Consider the following 23,657-nt stretch of genomic DNA (forward strand, 5'->3'; position numbering starts at 1 on the left):
TACCACTTTAAATTTAGTTTGTAGTAAAGAGTATTTCACACAAAATGACACAGAATTTGTTGTGTTTGCTCTGGTGGTTTGACATATGTGAGGACATAAAACACTTAGTCAACAAGTCTCAGAACATTATATGAAATGTCTGTCAAGCCCAGAGATTGTCATCAATGACAAGGAGACATTTTTAATGTGTATTCAAACTTTCTGTACCCACTTTGAACAAAAAGGGTCAAACAAGGATGAAAAGCACAGCACATCCCATTTAAAGTTTGAGTATTTCAAACTACATTAAAAAAACACTCTTTTTAATTGATTAGCGTAAGGTCACCCTGTGCAATACTCAGGTTAAAATCAGTTTAATCTGCTGTACACTGACATGCCAACTATCCCCACATCAGACTAAATCCCAATACACCTTGACTTTGCTGCCGGATTTAGGAAAAGATTAATAAATCCGCATGCCCCGTCTGCATATTAGTCAGGGCAGGATATCCTACACACTCATACTTACGGCCTTGAGAAACATTACAATAAAAAAATGTGAGGGCACATTCAGAGGTAGCTGGGAAGCTCAACTCCAGTTGATCTAAACTGGAACAGACGTCTGTGTTTTCCTGCATGCAGAAGGTGAAATAATACACAGGGAGAGGTGGAAAAGCTGACAGTGCTTTTATCATGAAGACAAGACTTAATGTAACATGACACTGTTACACAGTGGTAGTGTTTTATGGCTACATGAATGCTTTAATGAGTTCAGTGTATTATCTAAAAGGAGAAACTACATGATTAAAAAAAATCCTCCCATTAAGGAATGTGCCAAGTTTTTCTGTGTTTCAATCAATGAGGACAACACAATGAGGAAAAAATCTGATAGAAAATGAGGTCATTGGAGTCACTTATAACCAGATACTTCTATTAAATTCTATGTTCTTCCAATATATATTAGTACTTTATCATTCCTGACACTGCTTTCCGTGTTAGTGGATTATCTAATGGAACAGGCTTGATTTAGCCTTCATTTTACTCCCTCTACACATCACTGTTTTGATATGCACCATGTGTAACACCCTCTTAAATGAGTTAGGTATTCATGGTGAAGCTTTGATCAGCCAAGAGAGACTTATTACTGTGTGTAGTGATTGGGCAGGTGACTGTGACTGAAGAGATACATAACAGACTGAGACACAAATGTAATAAAAAGTACCCTTGATGGTACAGCAGAGGTATATTTCCTGACGTAAGGAGTCAGGTATTTATGTGTATTATATTTTTAATTATCAATCACATGCCTACGATTACATTTTTAACAGTTTATATAGTTTTGTGAGCATGATGACTGTTTACGTTTTACTAACATTGTTAAAGGTTGATAGACTGTGTAAACACCACGACTTTTTAGTTCTGTCTATCCCTATCCCTTTTTAGTTCAATTGATTGTAGGTAGGCTGGTAGGTAGGTATGTATGTAGGTACGCAGGTAGGGAGGTAAGTAGGTAGGTAGGTATGTAGAGAGGTAGGTAGGTACATATGTAGGTACGCAGGTAGGTACGCAGGTAGGGGAGGTAGGTACATAGGTAGGTAAGTACGCAGGGAGGGAGGTAGGTAGGTAGGTATGTAGGTACATAGGTGGGTAGGTAGGTACTTTATTAATCTCCAGGGGGACATTTCTTTGTTACAGCAGTAATAGTAATAACACAGAATAAAATATCACAACAGGAATAATAATTAGGATAATAAAGTAAGGGTAGGGATAAGAACAATTATAAAAATTAACAATAAACTTTACAGGATTGAAATATACAAATGTGGGTATATACAAATGCTATTTAAGAGCTGGGTGTGCAAAAAAGTTGCAGTTAGTAAATACTTGTGTCTGGCAATAACAAAAGTCACAGGACTGGGATTGGCCCCTGCATAACACCCAACTCTATTATTTGCAGCTTGGGCACCATTTAAGGTTTTGCTCCACCTCTATTACAGCATAAAGAATAATTACTGTAGGTTACACCCTGTGCACCGGTTTTGCTGAAAATCTGACCTCATTTTTTGGGAAAAACATTGACTTTATTTTGTTACAAAAACCAATGGATATTACTTGCTGCAAAAAAGGCATAAAACAGTAGTATTTCCTAAATTTAAATGTGTGTTTTCATCTCATTTGTATACACTTGACATGACACAGATGAAGAAAAATAATCATCTTCATTCCACAGATTTGTAGACAACATACTCATGCTAGGGCATGTTGTAAGCACAGGGACACTGACGCAAGTTTGTGTGGTCTATGTTTTAGAAAACACACAGCTTCAGGTACCAAAAAAAATCAAAGAAGGGAGAGATTACACAAACTTGGCAGCTGAGATATTTGCAGATATTATTCAGCAAAGGCAGCCAGTTGTGAGTAAGCTTGTGGAGTCTGATACGGAGTTCGACACTTTGTAGCTGACAGACAGGAAAGTCTTTTACCTTCTTTTTGCTGCAGTAGATTTGCCATTTCTTCTCTGCAGGCAGGGCGAACATGGCTTCCCTATGTTTCTCTGTGAGGTCAAGCTCATCCTGCAGGGTGGAAAAAAAAAATTGCAGAAAAGATGTTAAGAAATGTTATGAAGGGAGGGTCTCAAGAGAAGAGGACAAACTCTAAATATTATGTCTTCACAGTGCTTTATTGATGACTGCATGGACAAGATAGTATTCACTGCAGATGATCTACGCTGTATATTTAGAAATATCTACATAAATCAATTTTGTTTTTCCCCAAAACAAAATCATGTGCCAGGAGTAGATGCACCAGAGCTCCTTTGCAGTTCAGGATCGGTTTGTGCTAAATCTCTTCAAGATCAGTGGGACGTTACCGGGTGCTCTCATCATAAATTTAATGACTTGTGAATCAAAAAAATCAGATGTCCTCCAGGCTTTAGACGTGTGAGTAATGGGAAAAAAAAGATAAGGCGTGGTCTGTGTGCTCGACATGTGGTAACAAACATCTGGAAACAACATGCGTCAAATCTAGAACAGATATTTCACAGAGGCACATAAAGGGTGCTGCTGGGAAGTGTTTGACTAAATACCAGAGAGAATTTGGACATTTTGAGTATCTACATGCAATTAAAACTCATCAGAAAGTTTTCTTTTGAGCCTCCGGTGGTCCATCTTGTAATTAATCATATCAAAGAGTTTCTGACCTTTTACATATTTCTGTTTTAGTCCAATCTTAAACAACTGAACCTAAATGAGCTTCATGGGAACAATGGTGAGATTCATGAGAAGACCTTGAGGCAATTTACTTCACGCAGACAATACAGTAGAAAGAACGCAGGTTTATTCTGTTTTAGCTGCTACTCAAAAAATGGAGTTAGGTTCATGAGGATTACCCAACAGATTGATTGTTAAATATTTTATGGCCATTATTCATCCAGGGAATTTTCTATGGGGATGTTCTTTGCTAAAGCCATCAAGCCTGTGAATCAATATGTGCAATGATCAAATGTCCTAATGTTCTAAAATGGTTGTGTGGACTATTGATTGATCCCCTGAATTACTAATAAACACTGAATGGGGTAAAAGCAACTAAGTCAACTGTATGTTTCATTGATTCTTTAGATCATATAGCATCAGCATGTTTTATGCTACAATGCTTGTTATAGTTTGTTTGACTGCAGCTCTCTGAAGAAGCTTCACTTTGACTTGCAGGTTCAGGAGAACCTGTTCAAGTAAACCTCAAGTTCAAAGGTCAGGTTTAATTCGTCGTAACGGAGCAGATGGCCACTACTTTTTTCCAAAACATGAGTCTTTTTTTCCGAGCAAACTGGTCCCGATTATGCACGCACATGAGCCTCATCCTGGGTGAAAAGAAAAAGCACGTGGCTGTTTTCCTTTCGGTAAACAGAGCAACTGAAAGCCTCCTTGTCGTCACACTCAACTTACTCAATTATGTCTTCATAAAGGGTGGTAGACGAAAACACGCAATTAGCAGATGGAGGAGGCCGAGACATTAAGAGTTCCTGAATGAAATCTATTGATGTGCAAAAATGTCATGCTTAGATTACTGTGGCAACCACGGGAGAGGAAAATGGGACAGTGGAGAGGGGAGAGCACGACAAATTAGAAGTGACAATAAGACAGAGAAAGAATAGCAGTCTGGCCCCGTTACTCACAAGTTAGTGTAAAGTGGGAGGAAGTGACAGTTCTTTTGTCTTAAAATGTCACAGACATGGTAAACACTGAGGTCAGATTATAATTTAAAAACACCTTGTGTGAGGTTAATAAGATGTCAAAATGTCTAGATGTTGAGCATATAATATATAAGCACTAATATTTATTCTCTTGTACATTCAGGAAAAAGATGATCAGCTCCTTAATGTAAATGTTAGATGAAAGGCTTTTTAGATTTTTAGATTTTATCGGGTTTTAAAATGTTCCTGGATAATTATATGAACTAAACAAAGACTTCCGCACTATAATACGCACTGTGAGAAAAGAGAGACATTTTAGGCTGGTCAATAGAAGAATGCTAATCGACTGATTATAAGTTATGACCAAAAAATGAAATTATTTTAAACATACTTATTTTCAATCGACTGTACACAACTACATAAAATTGTTGTGATTGTAATTATGTGCATATTTTCGCTTTTGAACTATTATCTTTTTCATCAGATCTACTTTACTTTTGCTAAGTTCACAGGCAGGTGAATGTGAAAAACATAAAACTGTTTCCCAAAGGAAACTGGTGTTATTATTATATTATTTTTTGAATGGTCAAAAAAATCTCATAGAAAAAAAGATCAAAACCAGCAATAAGTTAACCCGTCTCTAAATACTTTCCTATCCAGTATGAGGCACAGACCATTGTTCTTGCTGAAGATAGAAATCTTTTTAAATTCATTTTTTTCATTTTTTAAAAAGGCTAAGTAATTTCCTTAAACAGTTGGGCACTGTAGTTTTTAGCAAATGTTACTCACTATTTTCAGTGGCGGATTAATACACATTTGGTGCTCTAGTGAGTATTTACAGCAGCAGGATTGTTGGATGAACTCAAAATAAACTACAGTGGCTGAGTTCATCATAAAGAAGGAGCATGCCCAGTGCAACAGAGTGGTTCATTCATGTGTTTCTAATAGTTTTTGGACAACAACGGAGGTCTACAGCACAGAGGAATCAGCTACGTCAGACTTTGGCAACGAAGAGAAGACTTGTTATTAAAAATAAATTCATTGTTGGTTTTGGTGTTTTGATGGGATTTATTTTTCTATTTCAATAAGAAAAGACTAGTCTGAATTTCCTTAACAAGAAAAAGCAGCATAATCCCTTACCACCAACTCGGAGAACATGCCATCGAGCTCATCGTATCCTGGCATCGGCAGTGCTGGCTCCATGGCCTGCAGGGCAAAGTCCTCCCGCAGCCTGTAGGTGATCTCCGGGTGATCGCTGCTGTTAAAACAGCAGAAGATGAAGGAGAGGCCACCACGGCTGCCGCCGCCGCGCTTGCGAGGGGCCATGGCTGTCGGATGGGTCGGGCTGGTCGGGTAGGGAGGGTGGGAGGCTCCTTAAGGGCCTCTTTACAGCCTCCTCCACCTCAGAGTTCGGCCTCCGTCAGAGAGTACTGTGGAAGGAAAAGGTTCACCGTAAGTCTGAAGTCAAGATTTCACCCTTTCACACTGACACTGGTACTTGAGACACAATGAACACAACCTTCAATTCATGTACCAACCCCCTGAACCAATTCTGCTAAAATACAAGCACATTTCCTGCTTTACCTTCAGATTTCAGTTCTAAGCCACACTTTTTTCAAAACACTACACACAATTCTCTACATTTGGAACAATCTTCATGAAAAAAATCTCGTGTTCACATGGAACACACTGCCAAACAAAATGCTAAACTTAAATTTTGTACTATCCACTCACATGGGCAGACACATGTTGCACCATTGTTCATGTAGCAATCAGACCTTTAGCAATAAAGGGGCCACAAGTAAGCTCTTCTGTTTTGGAGCAATGGATGCCAACATAGCAAGAGGAGCGAGAGTGAGAGGAGGAGGAGGAGGAGGACAGGGAGGATGAGGACAAAGAGGACGAGAGAGAGCAAGACCAAGGACAGCCATAATATCTGATTAGATTCGGGCCACTGTGGTTGACTGTGTGGTCAACCATGGTCTAACAATGAGGGAGGCTGGGCAGAGAAAACAACCAAACTTAAGCAGATTCAAAGTAGCATCCGTTATCCGGACTTTCCGAAATTCTAATCTCATTATAGTATTGCAGTACTGCATATGAATACAGTACTCAATGATTACTGTTGTACAGTATTGCTGTAAACAGAAAGTTTGTTTCATGTATGTATGAGATTGAGAATTGTATTCTAACTACACAGTATTTACAGCACTTTATTTGTATCCTTTGCAGAACTGCAAGAAAACCACCACAAGGAGGTAATGAACATCTTCTGTCTCCTGAACAGGAGACCAAAATTGTCAATATGGTTCTAGAGACACTATAACACTAAAGCAAATACAAGTAAAATCATAGAAAACAATGACACATTCCAAAAATACTGACAGAGTGAATTTATCAACATTGTATTGTGTCATACGCCGAAACCAGATGAAGGTGAAACAGGTCTACGTGGTGCCGTTTGAAAGGAACACAGAGTTGTGAAAGAAAGAATTGTGCTATGACTATATAAGTCCCATAATTGATGCACTATATCAGCACTGTAAAGACATATTACAGTATTGTAATCCCAGTGTTTTGCACTTCGCAATATTGATTACTCTAGGTCTATTCCTGATATCGTCACGTTGCCTGTTTCAGAGAGTTCTTGATCGAGATGTAGCCTTAGTGGAGCATGAACTGATCTTCACCGACGAGGTTGGTTTCAACCTCGCGGAGGGACAAGGAAGGGGAAGGAATGTCATCGGCCACTGTGTCGAAATCCCTGGCCAGCGAGGAGGGAACATCACTATGTGTCCAGCCATTAACCACCACTGCGTCATCCATCACCGTGCCACCCTTGGCCCCTACAACACTGCCTGTCTCATCACATTCCTGGACACACTACACAACACTCTCATTCCACCAGACCAGATGGATGGCCCAGAGCAGCCCAGGTATGCTCTCATCTGGGACGACTAAGTTTCCACCAGGCTTCTCTAGTCCGCAACTGGTTTATTGACCACCCACGCTTTTCAGTAATTTATCTCCCGCCATATTCTCCATTTCTCAATCCGATTGAGGAGTTTTTTTCTGCCTGGAGGTGGAAAGTCTATAACCGCAACCCTAATACTCGTGTACCTCTTCTGCAAGCTATGGAGGATGCATGTGCAGATATACTGTAGCTGTAGAAGCTTTTCAGGGTTGGATTTGCTATGCTAGGCGACACTTCCCCCGTTGCTTGGCCAAGGAGAACATTGCCTGTAGCCGGATGCAGCCTTTTTTTTTTTTTACTGTATACAGTATATTTTTCTATTATTTGTTCTGTATGTAAAACAATTTACAGATTAGGGTTGGGTGATGTCTACAGAATTGGCACATGACGATGTCCACAGTGAAATATTGCAATGGATGTTGATACTGTCGGGGTGGAGGGTTCATCTGCGGATTACATTAATAAATTACTGTTGCTTTTATTGCACCTTCAGCAATGTATCAAGTGTTGCTCTCACCTTGAGAACTTCACGTGGTTCACTGTCTCTCCTTTGCGTCGCTCAGGGGAGCGCACAAACAGGGAGCACTCAGCCACACCCGCGGTGAAACAGAAGAGAGGAGAGAAACTCAGGGCGACCATAAATGACGGCAAAATGCAGTAGACGCTTACACTGAGCCGAAATGAAACACATAAATTCGGTAAATAACATAAACAAACACGGCCTCTACTGTGTTTTACTGTCATTTATGGCCACGCTGAGTTTCTCTCCTCTCCGGGTTTGTATGCTCCCCTGAGCGGAGCAGAGGAGAGACAGTGAACCAGGTCGAGTTGACGACAACTAACTACACTCATCAAGTGCAATGAAAGCTTTGTGAGTAAAAAGCCAATAACAGTAATTTAATCCATGCAAAAGATGGACAGATCACAAGGCGGGGGGGTTAAATCACAATGTTACGATGGTAGAGGCTAAGTGGTGCCGATGGATGATGTGTTTGTTGGGATTTATACAGTACTTTGGGGAAAAAGTAAAAACATATTTTGTTAGTATTACAGTATATTTGCGTGTTTTACATTTGCATAAAAAATTATACAAAAATATTTTACAACAGACAACTGTACATACTTAGTAAGTGTTACACTGAAAATGCAAAAGGCATGAGTCTCCTGATAAATCATTCATAACAGTGTTTTTCATTCATAGTGTTTTTCATTGAGCACATCAGTGGTCAGTCCGTTCCTAGAAATATCTTTTCATATGATGGTGTGTGCGTCATTTGAACACAAAATACCGTTTTGAGCGGACAAAACATTATTTGGAATGCAGAGTTTCATTTTGCAAGAGATTCGTGGAGTTTTTGCCTTTTGTGTGTGTGTGTGTGTGTGTTTTTGGATTCGTGTGTAGAGTCCTGAGAACATGAGGTATGCTTTCAGAAAACGTGTGTAAGCAATTGAGAAAAACTAAACAGGAATTCACAAAAAATGTTTTTGTTTTCTCAGAGATACAGCAGATGAACAACAGATTCATGCCTTTAAAATTAAAATTTAATCACAGTAAGGTCCATAGATACTGATGTTTCTTAGATGAAATCCAAAGGCCCACTCAAACCCTCCGGAGACAAACTGGCTCGGTCACGTCATCATTAGTAGAACTGTTACTTATAAGCAGCCGTGAGACACATAATCTATCAGGCCTGTGAGTTTTCCACACTTACAACCTCACCCTCAGCCCCATGGTAATGGTTAATGATGCAGGCTCATCATTTCTGAGGGGAAAGTACAATGGAGCATATCTGTGGGGGCAAGCACTGAAAGATTTAATTATATCGTTTACACAATAAGGTCCCTTTGAGACTGCGTTGTTTGAAATGGAGACCATAATTTGCCTGGATTAGTGTATTCAGACCTTGTCATCTCCCCTTCCTTCCTATTCGGCATCAGTTTCCCTCTAAAGACCTAATGAGTAATGATTAGAGGGGTGTGTTTACAATGGCCGTGGTGAGAGGTGCGTGAGGGCTTTTTGTTGTTTTGGAGATCAGCTTGGTCACCGTGGGTAAAAAAACAGGACTTCCTGTAAACCCTCAGACTAGTCGTCGAAAAGTGTAACCCAGCCTGCATGTTGTTCGAATGACAGGCAAGGGAATTTCAACTAATTAGTGGAGCACAATGCCTCAATCAGCCTTATTATCCTCACCACTATACTTTCACTTCCAAGTTTACTAGATTGGTAAACAAGATTATAGATTTGATCTGATCTGGCAACTGCAATTTTACCCGTTATGTGGGAAATGTAAGTAATCCAACTCATCTTCTGTTGGGCTACTTCCCCAACTGCCCTGCCTCTATATTGTGGATAAAAATACATAGAGATCAGCTGTCATAAATGAACAGCATTGCTGAAGAGGGTTGAGCACATTACAGAAAGTTTTGTACCGCCAGGTGAAGATCTAGTGAGGTCCAGATGCTTGAGGGTATTTTAATTTTACAGCCCATTTTGTCTAATGTGAGCTGGTATCAGATTAAACTTTATGTAGTGTTTGATTCTCTGGTTACAGCTATTCAAACATTAGCAAGGACAATTTGTTGCTAAAGCTGCAACATTATGGAATAGATTTTTAAAAAATGATAATAAAAGGGTAAAACTTTGACACAAGACAGAGCTTGAATCTCACCAAAATATCAAAAAGGTTTGATAAGTAAAATACTATTAATTCATGCAAGCACACAAGAACTAACACGCTGTGAGAGAGAAGACAGCTGCAGTGTGTGTGCTCTCAGACCTGCTGGCTTGACTCCAAGCAGGAATAATGGAATAAAGTGCACAAGACCTTATTTGCCGTCTGGGGAAATAAAGACGCGGTGTCCAGATACCCACAAGGACGCTGTCTTCAGCATGTCACAAAAACAGCTCTACAGTCTCCCTCCCCGCTGTGCCAAGTGGTTTGACGCCAAGTATCATAACCACAGAGGCAGCGCCGACCTGCAGGAATTTCTGGACGTCTTTTCTTGGTGACCGGCAGCCCGCTGAACATAACCGCAATTACTTGACCTTTCCCAGTGATTTCCTATAAGTCAGATGCTTCGCCCAGACAGAATGCATCATATGCGATGGGATGAATCTCTAAATTTAACCCGGTCAGGTCACGTCCTTAGCTGTAATCAAAGATTGTGGGTCACTATGCTTAACACTATGTGGGTTGAGGCGACAGACGGCTAAAGTTGTCTCTTCTAAAGGGGAAAGAGAGGATGTTTCCTAGGGCAATTTTGTCCACGTAGAGTGAAATTATAAAAAGACAGTTTTGAGGTCTACCTAAATAAAGCCTGATTCCATCACCGTCCCATTTTAGTCACTTTTGGCTCATCTGTTTCCTCTGTCCGGCAGCTGTAATTTTCAATTTTAGAGCAGTCTCTGGACTTTTACCAGTCCGGCAGGAAATCTAAAAATCAATCATTAAATGTTCACATTTCAGCGTAAAAGTTTTTTTTTTAATCTTTGTTTTATATGCCTCATTTAATATGACAAAAGAAGCAAATCCCAAATAAGGAATACAATCAAAACACTTTAGAGCACAAAGATACTATTTAACAATTTAATTTTTTGTCCCAAGGTAAACTGTGTGGATAATAAATTGTTGCAATGACCATTTAATCAGACACACTTAACGTTAGTGTGAATTACTTCTTCACTCTCCAACAAACTTGTATTCGCTATTCAAACTGTCAAACAATACTAAAAATGGCCTAATATGTTCCATTACAAGAATAATCCCTCTTTTCTAAATAACGACTCAAAATGTACCTTTATATACAAAGTACAGTGAATGAAAAAGGCTTACAGTGTACCACATAGACAAGGTGCCTGAAGCCAAAAGGCCACATGTGGGATAAAGTACACAGCAGCTCACTCTTACTAACACAATGAATAGTGTATTTATTTTGACACATCCTTGACTTTTCCAAATAGACTACCAGAGGCCTCGGCAGCAGCTGCTTGGCGTCACACTCACCGTCTATTCTAGCATGAAAGGAGGAAGCGTTTCAAAGCCCTCTTTGACCATATTAGTCCACAAAACTGCCCATCTTTTCCATTAGCTAAAGCGAGCTGTAAACTTTGTGTAAACTCTAAAGCCAGAGTAGGACATCGTTGGTCCCCGTCCAGCTACAGGAACCAGTGGATGTGCCACAGCTTGGCAATGTGGGGAGGGTACGAAGACGATGAGGGAGAAAGAGAAACGGAGGTTTTAACATGCAGGCTCTGTGTTTGCGCTGTAATTGTTAACCTGTGAGACCTGACTGCTCTGACATTAGCCCCCAGAGGTTGTCTGTCAGACGGTCAAGGTTCCCAACATAACAGGGGCCTGTTTGAACAAGAGGACATTCCTCTCATAGCCAGGTGAGCCCTGTGACCCTGAACAACACCTTCCGCTGTCACCTGCTCCAACTGAGAGCTTCAATCACAATGTACAACCTAACCAGCCGAGCTGATCCATAGTGGTCCGAAGAGTGAAAGTTAGCAGAATTGATGGTTACTTCCAGGAATTAGCTTTGTTCTTGGCATGTTTGAAATGTTAACAGTCTACAAAATGATGATAATGCCATGTAACAGCTGTACTTTCCATATATCTATTCCATATCAACAAGAATGGTGTTTATACCGACATAAATAGACTCTTGGCCTGCATTGGAGAAACATCATGCCTCTTGTAGGCCGCTGCTTACAGTACAACACAGATTCTTTTCATGCTCCTTCATTCATACACATCCAATAATTAAACCCGCCCACCCATATTCAAACAAACACTTCTCTCTTTGTCTGCAGGAGATTTCTATCCTCGGATAGCCTTGTTGTTTTTTTTGACCATGTGGTTTGGCGGGTGACCTGGCGCGAGTCCAAACTGTAAAAAGAATCCCAGTGTTTGTAAAGTGAGTCTGAACCCGAGCGCTGTGCCTGCTGAAGATCTCTCCGCTAAACCTGCTGAACTGTCACGTCCGCTGGAGAAAAGGCAGAAGTTGAGAGGAGCATCTTAAGCTAAACACGGAGAAGACGCTCACGTTACTAAACATGTGCGAAGAGGAATAGAGAACAGAGAGCATGGATTCAAAAGTTGACCCGACACTTTTCATCCAGCTGTCTCCATGTAGCTTCGCCAAAGCCTCTTTTCCTTTTCCTCTCCTTTGATTTTGATATATTTCACGCATCTCTTCAAACTCCTCTTGTGTGGACAGCGATCGAGCTGCAACGATGAGCGAAAGCAGAAAGAAAGAAAAGTGTCAAACAATTGATGTTTCCAGGTTCTCAAATGTGAGAATTTTCTGGTTTTCTTGGTTTTACATTAAAGTTAATTGATTTTTGGAGGGTTTTTGACTTATTATTGGACAAGAGATTTAATGACATCATCTTGTGCTCTAGCAAAATTGTGATGGGTGTTTTTCACTATTTCCTGAGGATTTATAGACCACAATTAAGCAATTAATCGTTTAATCCAAAAAACAATCAGCAGATTCATCAATAATGGAAAAAAAATCAATAACTGCAGCCCTTGACAGCGAACTGTTTAGTGGAAAATGTGGATTAGATTTCCCTGGTGCTACTTAGGGCACTTATACAAAAGCCAATCAAACTGTGCCATTTCCTTGCCACAGTACTCCTAATAATAAGTGGTCATGAAATTGGAGGTGTTCGATCCAAGGACTTAGAAACGGATAATAAGGGCAAATTGAAGTACTAAATACTGCCAGACATGAAGGAAATTGTGCAGTAAAAAGTACTCATTTAAACATTTTTTTCCCTACCTAAACCAAATCCCCCCCCAAAAAAACCATTCAACTAAGTAATTATGTAGCCTGTTATAAAATAATTGCTGTCATAAATAGGTAGTTTTGTGTATAATTTTTAAACGCTAACAGGTCAACTTGAAGCTGACGCTAATAAGCCAATGTGTTCTGTTGAGACAAGAATTCAACCTTGGAGAGAGAACACAGTGGACAGTAGTGTATTGAAAACATATGTGTGAAATACCTTCTTCTGCACCAGCTGTTATCTCTCAGCAGTTTCTGGCTCCGAGATGTACTTTTAATTTCTGCTATCTACAGCTACTACGACTGTCTAATTCATCAGCAGCGTTAATGCTGTTTGAGATGAGATGCAGCTGAGCAGCTTCCCTGCAGAATGTCTCTTATTATAAAAAAAACTGTTCTACAGCCAAAGGGAAAAAATGAGAATATTATGGCAGTAATGGCAATTAATTCAAGAAACCCATGTTAGGCAGCAGGGTTGCTTCACTCTGAGTTAAGATATGCAAAGTCAACAGTGCAGTCTGCTTGTTTACTCTCTTTTAGGCTCAAGCACTATAATTACCAATAATCTACCTTTCTGAAATGTCCTTGGGGAAGACCCTGCCCCCCCCCCCCCCCGCTCCAGGGAGATTGTTCTGTCTGGCCCTGACCTTTGACCTCTGTGTGAAGAGCAATAATGAAGATGACATTTCTCACAAAAAATGGAATCAATAAAGTACAATTGTACTATTATTAAGCCATTTCTTGAACCTAAGAGAGTCCAGTTCACATTCATTCATGCATCTAATTATCCTGACACTTCAACAGCCACATAAAACCCAAAATTATTTCATGTGTTGTTTCGGGTTTACCTGTGATGACAACAAATATATTCTTGCTGTTAAATGCGTGCTGGGGTGTACAGAATATGGCTGCAGCTGTGTTATGGGTGGACCAGAAAGGCATTTGGCGCACAGAAGTTTAATCTTCTTTTCTGATTTAGGATTTGGGATGGATCAGACTTGCGATTTGATGATCATCTCATCACGGTATTTCCAATGCGAAGCAACTCGAAAATGGAGGTGGAGCCATTTTATGCTACTCTACTACGCAGCATTATTGTGTTTCTCACACTGACAAACAACTAGAGAACCGTCTAGTATAAATGTGTACGTCGAGACAAAGTTCACACTGGGTTGCACTATCAGCAACAAGCCACGCTTATTTTCAACACAAGAGGCTCATGGACTTTTTGGAAACCCCCAAGATTGTTGTGCACCGCACTTGGCAATTTATTCTGGATCAATTTGGACAGCTGCAAACAAAAGGCTGTGGAGTCACACAGCGAAGGCTGGTTGGTAGTCCTTTCATGAAAATACACAGCCTGAGCCTGGAGCTGCCCAGCTGAAAATCAATCAGCAACACAGTGTTTGGACACTGAGCGCTTGCTTAACCTGCGAAACTCAAAACAGTTTGACTTGACAGCAGCAGCGTTGGGTTTCAACCACAAAACGCTCAATAATAAACAACAATCAAAAGTAATGAAAAAAGTCTATTTCTCAATGCAGCTGTAGTAAGTATTGCTAAACTTTTCCCATGGAAGAAAAACCCCAAATCATGTTTCTGGTCAAAGCGAAGACCAATCACTACAAACTAAAGTTTTATTGATAACTAATGTTATTTCTGAACATAGGAAGTAATTTGGTGATTATTCTCATATTAAAAGTGGTATTTTGCCGATTTAGCAACAGTAAAAACAGCAGAGGTGCCTGATTGTCTTGCACAGCTGGAGAGCACAGCACTCGCTTCGCCAATTACTTAATGGCGCCCTGAGTACACAATGAGTAAACACACGCAGACTTGGACACACATCAGAAAATAACTGGGCCATGATAGAAACGCTGACTGGCAGGTTAAGAGGAGATTAAAATCAATCACTTCCCGGCGACAACCAGTCAGACGACAGAGAGCCGTCAAAACTGTTGTTAGAAAGTATTACAGTAGCAGGTCTGCTCTGCTCCGACGCGTGTGTGTGATCATGTGCCTTTACCTTACAAGGTAGTGCGTCGAGATATGACAGAGGCGTTGCTTCTGGAGCGTTAATGTCGCGTAGCTGAGGGAGCGGTGCTGAAGTGACTCTCAGATTACAGGATTAACATACAGAGACACGGAGACAAAGGAAGCATTTCTTTCACCAGCAGAAAACATTTTAGTGTTACTGTAGTGACTCTGGGCTGTGTTCTGCAGATGCTGAGATGTAATAGGATGCTTTTTTGTGTGGGAGTTTTCCATTTGTCGTGACATGTGTTGATATACTGTATGTGTTCATTCGTAACAACAGGGCTGTTTGTTTCTACATGATCCTGGTTAAACCAATGATATTAGAAAAAGTATGTCAGGGCTGTGCAATTAAACTAACAGTGAATAAGCTGAAAATATCTAAAAGAAGAACTACTTAAACTTAATCAATTCAGAATTATGTAGTTTATAGTCAGTATAGTGGTTAATTGTTTAGTTAATCGACAGAACATTAAAATCAACAACTATGTTATAGTCGTCAAAAGTCGTTTATCAAGCCAAAAGCAAAACAATTTGGTTCAAGCTTCTCAAATGCAAGGCTTTGCTGCTTTTGCCTGTTTTGCATCATGTTAAACTGAACATCTCTGGGTTTTCTACATGTTGGTTGAACTAAACAAGCAGTCTGAAGACAACTTCTTCAGCTCTGAGAGACAGTGACGGGCACTTTTTTTTGCTATTTTCTGACATTTTATGGACAACTAATTTAATTTATTATTTAAAAAAAATACTCAACAAATAGCCACAGGCCTAAATGGTAAACGGTTCAGCATACAGTTCGATAGCACCAGACGCTAAAAGCTATTACTGTTGTGTACACAGAGCACACAGACGCTACAGTATCTGCTGTAACTGAAAGCAGGGAACTCTATTCGCCTTGTTGCATGAAAGTAATCTAATAGTTTCCTGCGTCATTCTTCATTACACACACTCGTGCTCTTCACACGTTTCGTCTGGAGATGTTATCGCTTCAAAACCAGCCTGTGCATCTCTACCCACACCTGTTTAATAATCTCAAAAAGAATCATTAAACAGGAAATGAAGAAAGATAAACGCTGTGTTCAAAGCAACTTGACCAGCTTACTGTATTCATTCTTCACACTCTGACTGAATGCTCATTCGAGCAACAGATGATAATCTGAACTGTTGAAATGTTTTGTCTATGAGGAGGCCACGGCGTTATTTCAGGGACGAGGGGTTTTGAAAACCCAGTGCTGATAGACAGATGTTGTCAGTAAAGTTGTTTGGTTGCTATGGAAAGACTCAATCATTGGTGGATTTAAATCTGTGGTACCTTCTAACCTTTTACAAGTTTTTTTTTTCCTCTAAGAGATGCCACAATGACCTCAAAGCCTGGAGATGGTTCGTTTAATGGCATTTACCATATGTCTGCTTTAACTCTGACACTTTAATGTGCAACAGTAGCGTGTTTTGCACAGAACTATAAACGATACCTCTGATGATGATCCACAGGATACTTCCAGGACGCTTTGACCAAACATCATGATCCTTTAATTGCCTATGGTCACAGATCAGACAGCAGATTTTTTTTGTAAAAGATAAGACTGAATGTTATCTTCAAAAAAAAAAAACGCCTTTGTGGTGGAATTCCACTTTAATTCTTACATTAATGAAAAATGGCACAAAGCAAAAATGTGCATTTAGGATTTGGGGAGTGTGCGGCTGAAATGTAGGGAGGACAGAGATTAAAAAGCAGGTTAAAAGGCGGCTGCTCTTTCCACAGGCAAGGTTGTCAAACTTGTTCTGCAGACAGACTCTCCAACCCCCCACCCATAACATGTTAGCATTCTTCCTCAGGTCAAACCTTCAAGTGGAGGTTAGACTCGGGGCAAAGAAAGAAACTACTCAAACACACGACAATATCTTTGCCAGGGTTTCAGCTTCGTCATCTGAGTTCGGTTCATTGGCTTTGCTCCAAAAAAAATGCTAAAAAAAGAACAGTTTGGTTTAAAAATAGCGCATCACGAAAAAGTGCTGCTTCTTAATTGTGAAAAAAACAAAACGGGGAGTGTTTTAACATATAGCATGGATGTTGACTTTAATGGTCTGTATTAGTCATGTAGGTTCAAGTTTTGAGCTATAAATTACGAGGCTGTTTTTCTTGGCAATATTCATTTGCAATTCTGATTTGTATCCAAAGTGCTTAAGAAGTCATGTACTGTATTGTCTTGGATCTGATGAACCAAAGCATATTGAGTGAGCGGATAATGGGAAAAATGCTGTGTGCTTTCATTAAGACTGGAGAATGAAGAAACATCAATTTATAATGAGAGAAGGGTCTTTACCGGATTACCAGTCAGACTGCTGCACTTACATCCATCACTTTATAACCAGGAAAGCATACTTTAGTTATAAGAAGGATACAGTGCCGCTGAGAGTGTTTGTATATGTAATAAAGACTCGACCGGAGCAGCGATTCCCGACAAGGGGTGCGTGTACTTTTGTACTTGCCAGCTGTTTCGTGGAAAGACTGTGGAGTAGTGGAATAGAAATTATGATTTGACTTTGAAAAAAAAAATACATCTACATATTGAGTCAGCTGTAACACCTGAACACCACATGTTGCGACCGAGAGCGCGTAAAAACGAGTTAGCCGAAACCCTTAGCTAAAAGTAATGGACAAATGTTTGGAAGGCACAGCTGGTAGTAGTGAGTTAAACTGTATTAAAACATTACAGTAACATTTTTACAATGTTCTTAAAAGGCCTGTGGTGGTATATTTGACTAAAAAAAAAGGTTGGGAACTGAACCACTGAACTAGAGGATCAATTTTCTTGACTATCAACAGGAAGAGAAAAGAATTAGTATCATCTATGTTACATCGGTGCATCTAACAACATTAAAGATTCAACTATTAGAAGATCAGCATCAGTGTAAATCAGTGTTGAATGACAGAAAACTGGAAGAAGAAACACCAGCAAAGAAATAAACCTTTAGTTCACTTATGACCTGTGGACTTTGAGCAACTGAAAATGTCATAAAGCACCAATAGCAGCCATCAAGATCTCCCTCTGTGTGTCAGAAGGAACAGTAAACATCATCATGTGTACTCCAGCTGGGCCCAGCGCAATATTAGTCACAAATGTATCTCTGAGCAGTAAAACAGACTCGGATCGTCAATAATGGGGTGTTGGAGAGCTTTGTAATCTCTTCTAGGATACCATGAGCTGCAGCCTGTCCTTTAAAAAAAAAAAAAAAAAAAAAAAATCCCTACCTCTTCCTCAGTTGCTATGGCAACCAGAGCGGTGGGTGACTGGTGCAAACTGGGTGGGTGATTTAATGTAAGCCCCTTTCCACCGCACATTACCCTCCTTTTTAATCTGCTCGGGATGTTTATAGGGGAGAAAATAGGATTGTCTCTCTAATTCAGTGGACAAAAAAACAAATAACAAAACCATTAAGGATTACAGGCTGCAATCTAGCCTGCCGTCACTCAGCAGCATCGTTAAATCCGGCTGAATTACAAAGACTAGCTTTTAGTCCTTTGTAGTACTACAATCTGTATAGTATTGACATGCGATGTATATACATGAGCTGTGGAGAGAAGGTGAGAGGGAGTGGAACCTGAGAAGGATGGGCAGTGGCAGGAAGTGAGCTGGGAGACCCCTTCTCTGCTCAAGGTGACTTTCCTTTTCATTGACCTGATTATCTGCACTCCGCCCCCCCCCCCCCCTCTCATCATGGAAAAAAGTATGCCATCCTCTCTCACTCGCACTCACTTGACACTGATAACGGGCTGCGTTCGCCAAAACCACAGAGAGAGGAGCTGGTGGGAGGTAGCAGCCTGTGTGAACACATATTTCTACCACCACCTCACCCGATCAACAGACCAGCCTTGTCATTATGGGGCATTCCCCGCATACAGAGGACAACTCTCTCACCGTGAAATCAGCCCCCAGGGGTGTGTGTGGGGGGGGGGGGGGGACGGTTGGAGCACCCTCTCATCTTCCCCCCTCCTTTACCCTCCCCCGGTTACTACGGCAACACCGTTTTCCGCACCAACACCTCCTAATTAGACAGACATGACACAATCACCTACGTCGTGTTGAGTGGAATCTAGTCTGTATTGTGGGGAGTGATGAAGCAGACCAGCAACCCCAACTCCTCTCATGCACACACACACACACACACACACAGACACACACAACGCAAACTGATAGCCTCAGACTATCTGCCGGTCACATGCAGCCCACACACACACACACATTCCAATCAGCAGATAGCCGGCTTCAGCCTTTCCCCTTGCACTCATTTGATTACAGGGAAGAATAGTGAGATTCATTCTTACCCTGTCCAGGAGTGAGCTCGCCTCTGTTCTGCTCTGAGCATTCCCTTTATATCCTCAACTCACTGCAGTATCCAGATTTCTGCACTGTCGACAGAAAAAAGAAAAAAAAAGACGATGCTTTTATACACGCATTTCCTTCGCAAGGTGTGTAATCCACGCAGGTTTAAAGTCGACAGCTCGGGGTTGCAGTGGCTAATAAGCACCTTGAATCACAGAGGCTGTCAAAATCATCCGTGAGGAAAATCCCAGCAGAGGCAGCATTTAGATGGAGTTTTTTTTTTTTTTTTCTGTGATGGCAGGGGGAGAGGTGGGGTGTAAACAAGGGATAAACTCGCTATACACCATGAGCTGCTGTTCTGAGATCTTGCAAACAGCCAGCTGGCCGGCGAGAACTTGCGCTCGGCGTATCCACTCCCTGCCTAGCCTCCGTCTCTCTGTCTTTCTCTGCAGAATGCCGTGGGGGCAGAGGGGACAGGCACAGATGTTACTGGCTCCAGGCCACACCCCTTTTCAACACTCCCAGTCCTAATAGGATGCAGCCGAGCTGTGGCCACCGCCCAGCTCACCCCCCCACCCACCCCCACACACACACCCCCTCCCCCCCCCCCTCTGGCTTCGGACAACTTGTTTAGGGTTTGTTTGGAGAGGGCTTGTTTGGAGAGCTGCAGGAGGAAAATAAAGCCAAGGTGTCAAACGTGTGCGGTGTGAATGTGAGTGTGGGAGGTAGACAGAGAGATGGGAGGCAGCGAAAGTGTGACAGAGGTACTTAGCGAATGAAGTAATATGTTAAAGTCAGAAAGAATAGATCCAATCATCTATCTTAATCTCTTCCAGTAAGCAATAAAACACTTTGAAACACAACCAACTGCAGGATTCATCCAAACAACTCACAAAATATCCAGAGGTTTTTAATCTAAACAATCCCAGACACTCCCGTAAGATTTACAGCGAGAACATCACCCCTGCAGCTCAGCTAATTACTGACTCACTACATCCAACATCCATAAACATTCCTACATTTTGACACAGTGATATTTGTTTTGACCGAACAAACACAGACGTAATACAAACGACGAGAGGAATTCGATTTCCTATACAGGATGCTCATCAGATAAGTATCTCACTTGAGGCAGACGCACACAATGCAACAGTAATTTGACCTTCACTGTAATATTTCACATGAGAGAGTCAGTAATTTAATAACTCAGGTCAGGTTCTCCATTCATGTGTTTTAACTGAAGTCACATAAGGTTATTGTCTGTCAGAAAACTCTTAAGCAACTACTGCTCAAACTGTGATTCATTTAGGCGTCGAGAGACCTCCACTATCTTTTCTCTCTTAATTAAATTTTAAAAAAGTAGCAAAAAAAAATGGCGGATTTTATCCCAGCACCTAAATACATTGTTTTGAATAGTCTCTTTTCTTCCAGACATGAATAATGTACAACAGGAAACATCTCAGGATACTTATGAACAAGTGTTTCTGACTTCTGATAAAAATGCTGATATGTCACCATGAGCTTACTCCCATGAAACAAAGTGTTGCTGTTGGAACACATTAATAATTGATATATATGGGAGGACTGGTTTTTCAGTCAGATGTTACTGATACAGCTCTGTGGAAAAAGGTCATGAACACAATAAAATCAACAGCTGTACAATCAGATGAATGTTAGTTTAGTCGAGACTGTGTGTGTGTGTGTGAGGGATGGTGATTCACCTCTCCATCCCTGTTCACGTAGGAGGAGAGAGAATCAGACATGATGTCAAAAGAGAACAGAAGTGGTCTACGTGATTCAGGTCCTGCAGGTTTCCATACAGGTGTTGACAAAATAAGCGCCATCTGTCAGTCATTCATTAGCTGTTCTTCACAAGTGAGTCATGCTTTACCGGTTTCACGCCAACAAGACATCATAAAGCTTATGTATACGACTCTTGTTTTGTGCAATCCGCTTCATCACAAGGTGTGGTGGCGACACCAGAGAGTATTATATGGCCTCTAACTGAGACTGTAATTGAGAATGGGGATTTACTCTACTCGCCCAGGAAAATTCTGAACTCAGACGTTTCTCTGCCAAAAGGAATTCACAAATCAAACCTAAAATACAAACTTTTTCCTTAACAGCTGTGAGAGAGCACCACAAACCACCCAGTTTCCTTAACATGAGTAGCTATGCTGTTTGGAGGTCAGTAACGTCACTTTACATGATTTTTTTTTTTGGGTTATTAAAAGTTCAAAGCCATTCAACAGCTGCTTCTTTCAGCCACTCAAGAGATGCCACCGTGTAAAATGTTGCCTGCAGCTTTAAAATTTCTGGGCCGCTTCCAAGTCACATGTTATGGCTAGCTGATATAACTCTTCATCTTCTGATTGCAACCTTCTGCTCAGATTCTGTGTTTCCATATTTGAGGCTGAGGCTGTTGATTCAAGAGAAACTGGGCTCATGTGAAACAGTTTATCTCTACAGAACTGGTGTTACAGACATCAGTGACGGGCCGCGCCGGTGCAGTCATGAATGGATAACAACTGGAAGCTGTACAGTCCTGTGTAGTTTCCTCTGAAAAGAATGTCATGCAGCTGGAATAACAGACAGGTCCCGTTCCCATGGAGGGCTTCTGTTCTGCTGGGATCATCCATGTCAATAAAAGCCAGGACTAATGATTTGGTGACCTTGGGGGCACCAGGTACCAATGTGTGGGACACATTGGGTATGGTGACACTTTTCATAGACCGCCTTGATGTTTCGTCCCTCTTCTTTATCATTAGGACATAAGTGTGTGCCAATCAAAGTTTCTCAATAATTGGTAAGAAGACAGAGGTTCTGTTTTATGTGTCTACTGTAATGTGATAAAAAACACAAGTTAAAGCCAGAGAACTTCATGAAATAAACATTTTGTTTTTCTGACCTCCCTGTTTTTGGCAACCTGGACACACAAATTATACATCCAGTTTATAAGTTACGGGTGATGAAAATGGACTTGGATTGCACTCTGGATAAAATACTGATCACCAACACACAATCTTTAGGACTGTTTTTCCATTTCACACTCACTAATATTTTCTTCAAGCGAGCTGCAGGCTGTCACATATGCATACTGACCTCTTAAGTCCAGGCAATGAGGCTTTTGCATCTTCAGATTTGAAGGTAAGAATCAGCTAAACTGCAAAAATATATTCTACGACACCACTCTAACAGAAGTTGAAACCCTAAAGAAAACTGTTTGTGTGAACTTTTTCTCTCTTTCCTGAACTTTTCTGTTAATTATTAAGCCTTCGATCGCAGCCAAAACTCAACTTTGCCCATTTCTCTCTGGTTTTCAAGAGCCAATAATACATTTTTGTCACGTCTTGACCTTACAAGCTGCCTAGTGGTACTTGCGGGTCATAGGCTGGAAACTGCTGAAACTTGGAAATAAGTGTGTGATACATCAACGGGGAAGCATGTAAATCTGATTGGCTGCAGATTGTAGATGACCCTGAGAAGTTCAACTGTGATTACAAGCTTGTTGACCGAGTTTCTCTGGTTATATAGTGAATAAAAAGGACTTTGGTGATGTGTTAATTGTTTTGCTTACAGTGTGACACACGGGGTCAAAAGCCACACACACGGAAACTGACACAAATGGGTTGGAAATAAATCGATGCAGAGCGACCTGAAGTTAAGAAAAGCATCTCAGTGTGATGAGTTTGTGAAAACAGAAAGAAAGTCGTGCTGCACACTGAAAACAACCGTATTCTTGGCTGAATCATGACTGACAGCCCAAAAATACAAAACATAGTGGCTCAGACCGCTGCGAAGGAATGTGCGAAGGGGGTAACATTATATTATGGCTCGTATCATGTGGTGGAAGGTTACAGGCCTACACCGTACATATGTTTCATTCAGGGTGGGGCTATATCTATAAATTCCAACTGGCGGCCCTTCCCTTGTAGGAGACCCTAACTATCACAAATTAAATACCAGGATAAAAAGGGTCCTACTGGTCTCTACCCACCCTCTGGAAAGCTTGTAATTATCGCGTGGAATAGAAAGGTCCATCCCAGAAGAGGCACAGGACGTTCTGCATCTCATAATCTCTCTAGAACGCAACTGAGCGATTGTAAACATGAAAAGGAAGTCCACTTTTAAGTTCGTAAAAAGTAGGAAAGTTCATTATTTGACAAAGAAATCTGAACTCAAGGTCCACTTACTAGCTTTTCCCAGAGAGCATGATACATCTCATGGTCTTTCTCAGCAGATGGGAGTTAGAAAAAAGTAGAAAAAGCCAGTAAGTGGGCCTTTGAGCTAAGATTTTTTTTTATCCAACTCTGATTATCTTTGGATGTCTGAACTTCACCAACTTTTGAGAACATACTTG

At 40.8% G+C, this 23,657-nt stretch overlaps 1 protein-coding gene across 4 annotated transcripts in view; it reads right to left on the reverse strand.

Annotated features, from left to right (window-relative positions):
- Positions 1 to 23,657, reverse strand: part of LOC121882364 (disheveled-associated activator of morphogenesis 1-like) — a 52,301-nt gene that overhangs the window by 17,167 nt on the left and 11,477 nt on the right. Inside the window, exons 1-4 of one of the 4 annotated variants that reach the window (XM_042390574.1) lie at positions 19,503 to 19,751; positions 19,300 to 19,383; positions 5,309 to 5,598; positions 2,463 to 2,552 (exon numbers count right to left, since the gene is read on the reverse strand). In XM_042390574.1, coding sequence (XP_042246508.1) covers positions 2,463 to 2,552; positions 5,309 to 5,494 — 276 coding nt within the window. In that variant the 5' untranslated portion in view covers positions 5,495 to 5,598; positions 19,300 to 19,383; positions 19,503 to 19,751. Of the gene's footprint in view, positions 1 to 2,462; positions 2,553 to 5,308; positions 5,599 to 19,299; positions 19,752 to 23,657 lie in introns of those variants that run through there. The other 3 variants (XM_042390573.1, XM_042390576.1, XM_042390575.1) reach the window with 3 other exon arrangements.

This window comes from Thunnus maccoyii, chromosome 17 (assembly GCF_910596095.1).
Source record: "Thunnus maccoyii chromosome 17, fThuMac1.1, whole genome shotgun sequence".
NCBI lineage: Eukaryota > Metazoa > Chordata > Actinopteri > Scombriformes > Scombridae > Thunnus > Thunnus maccoyii.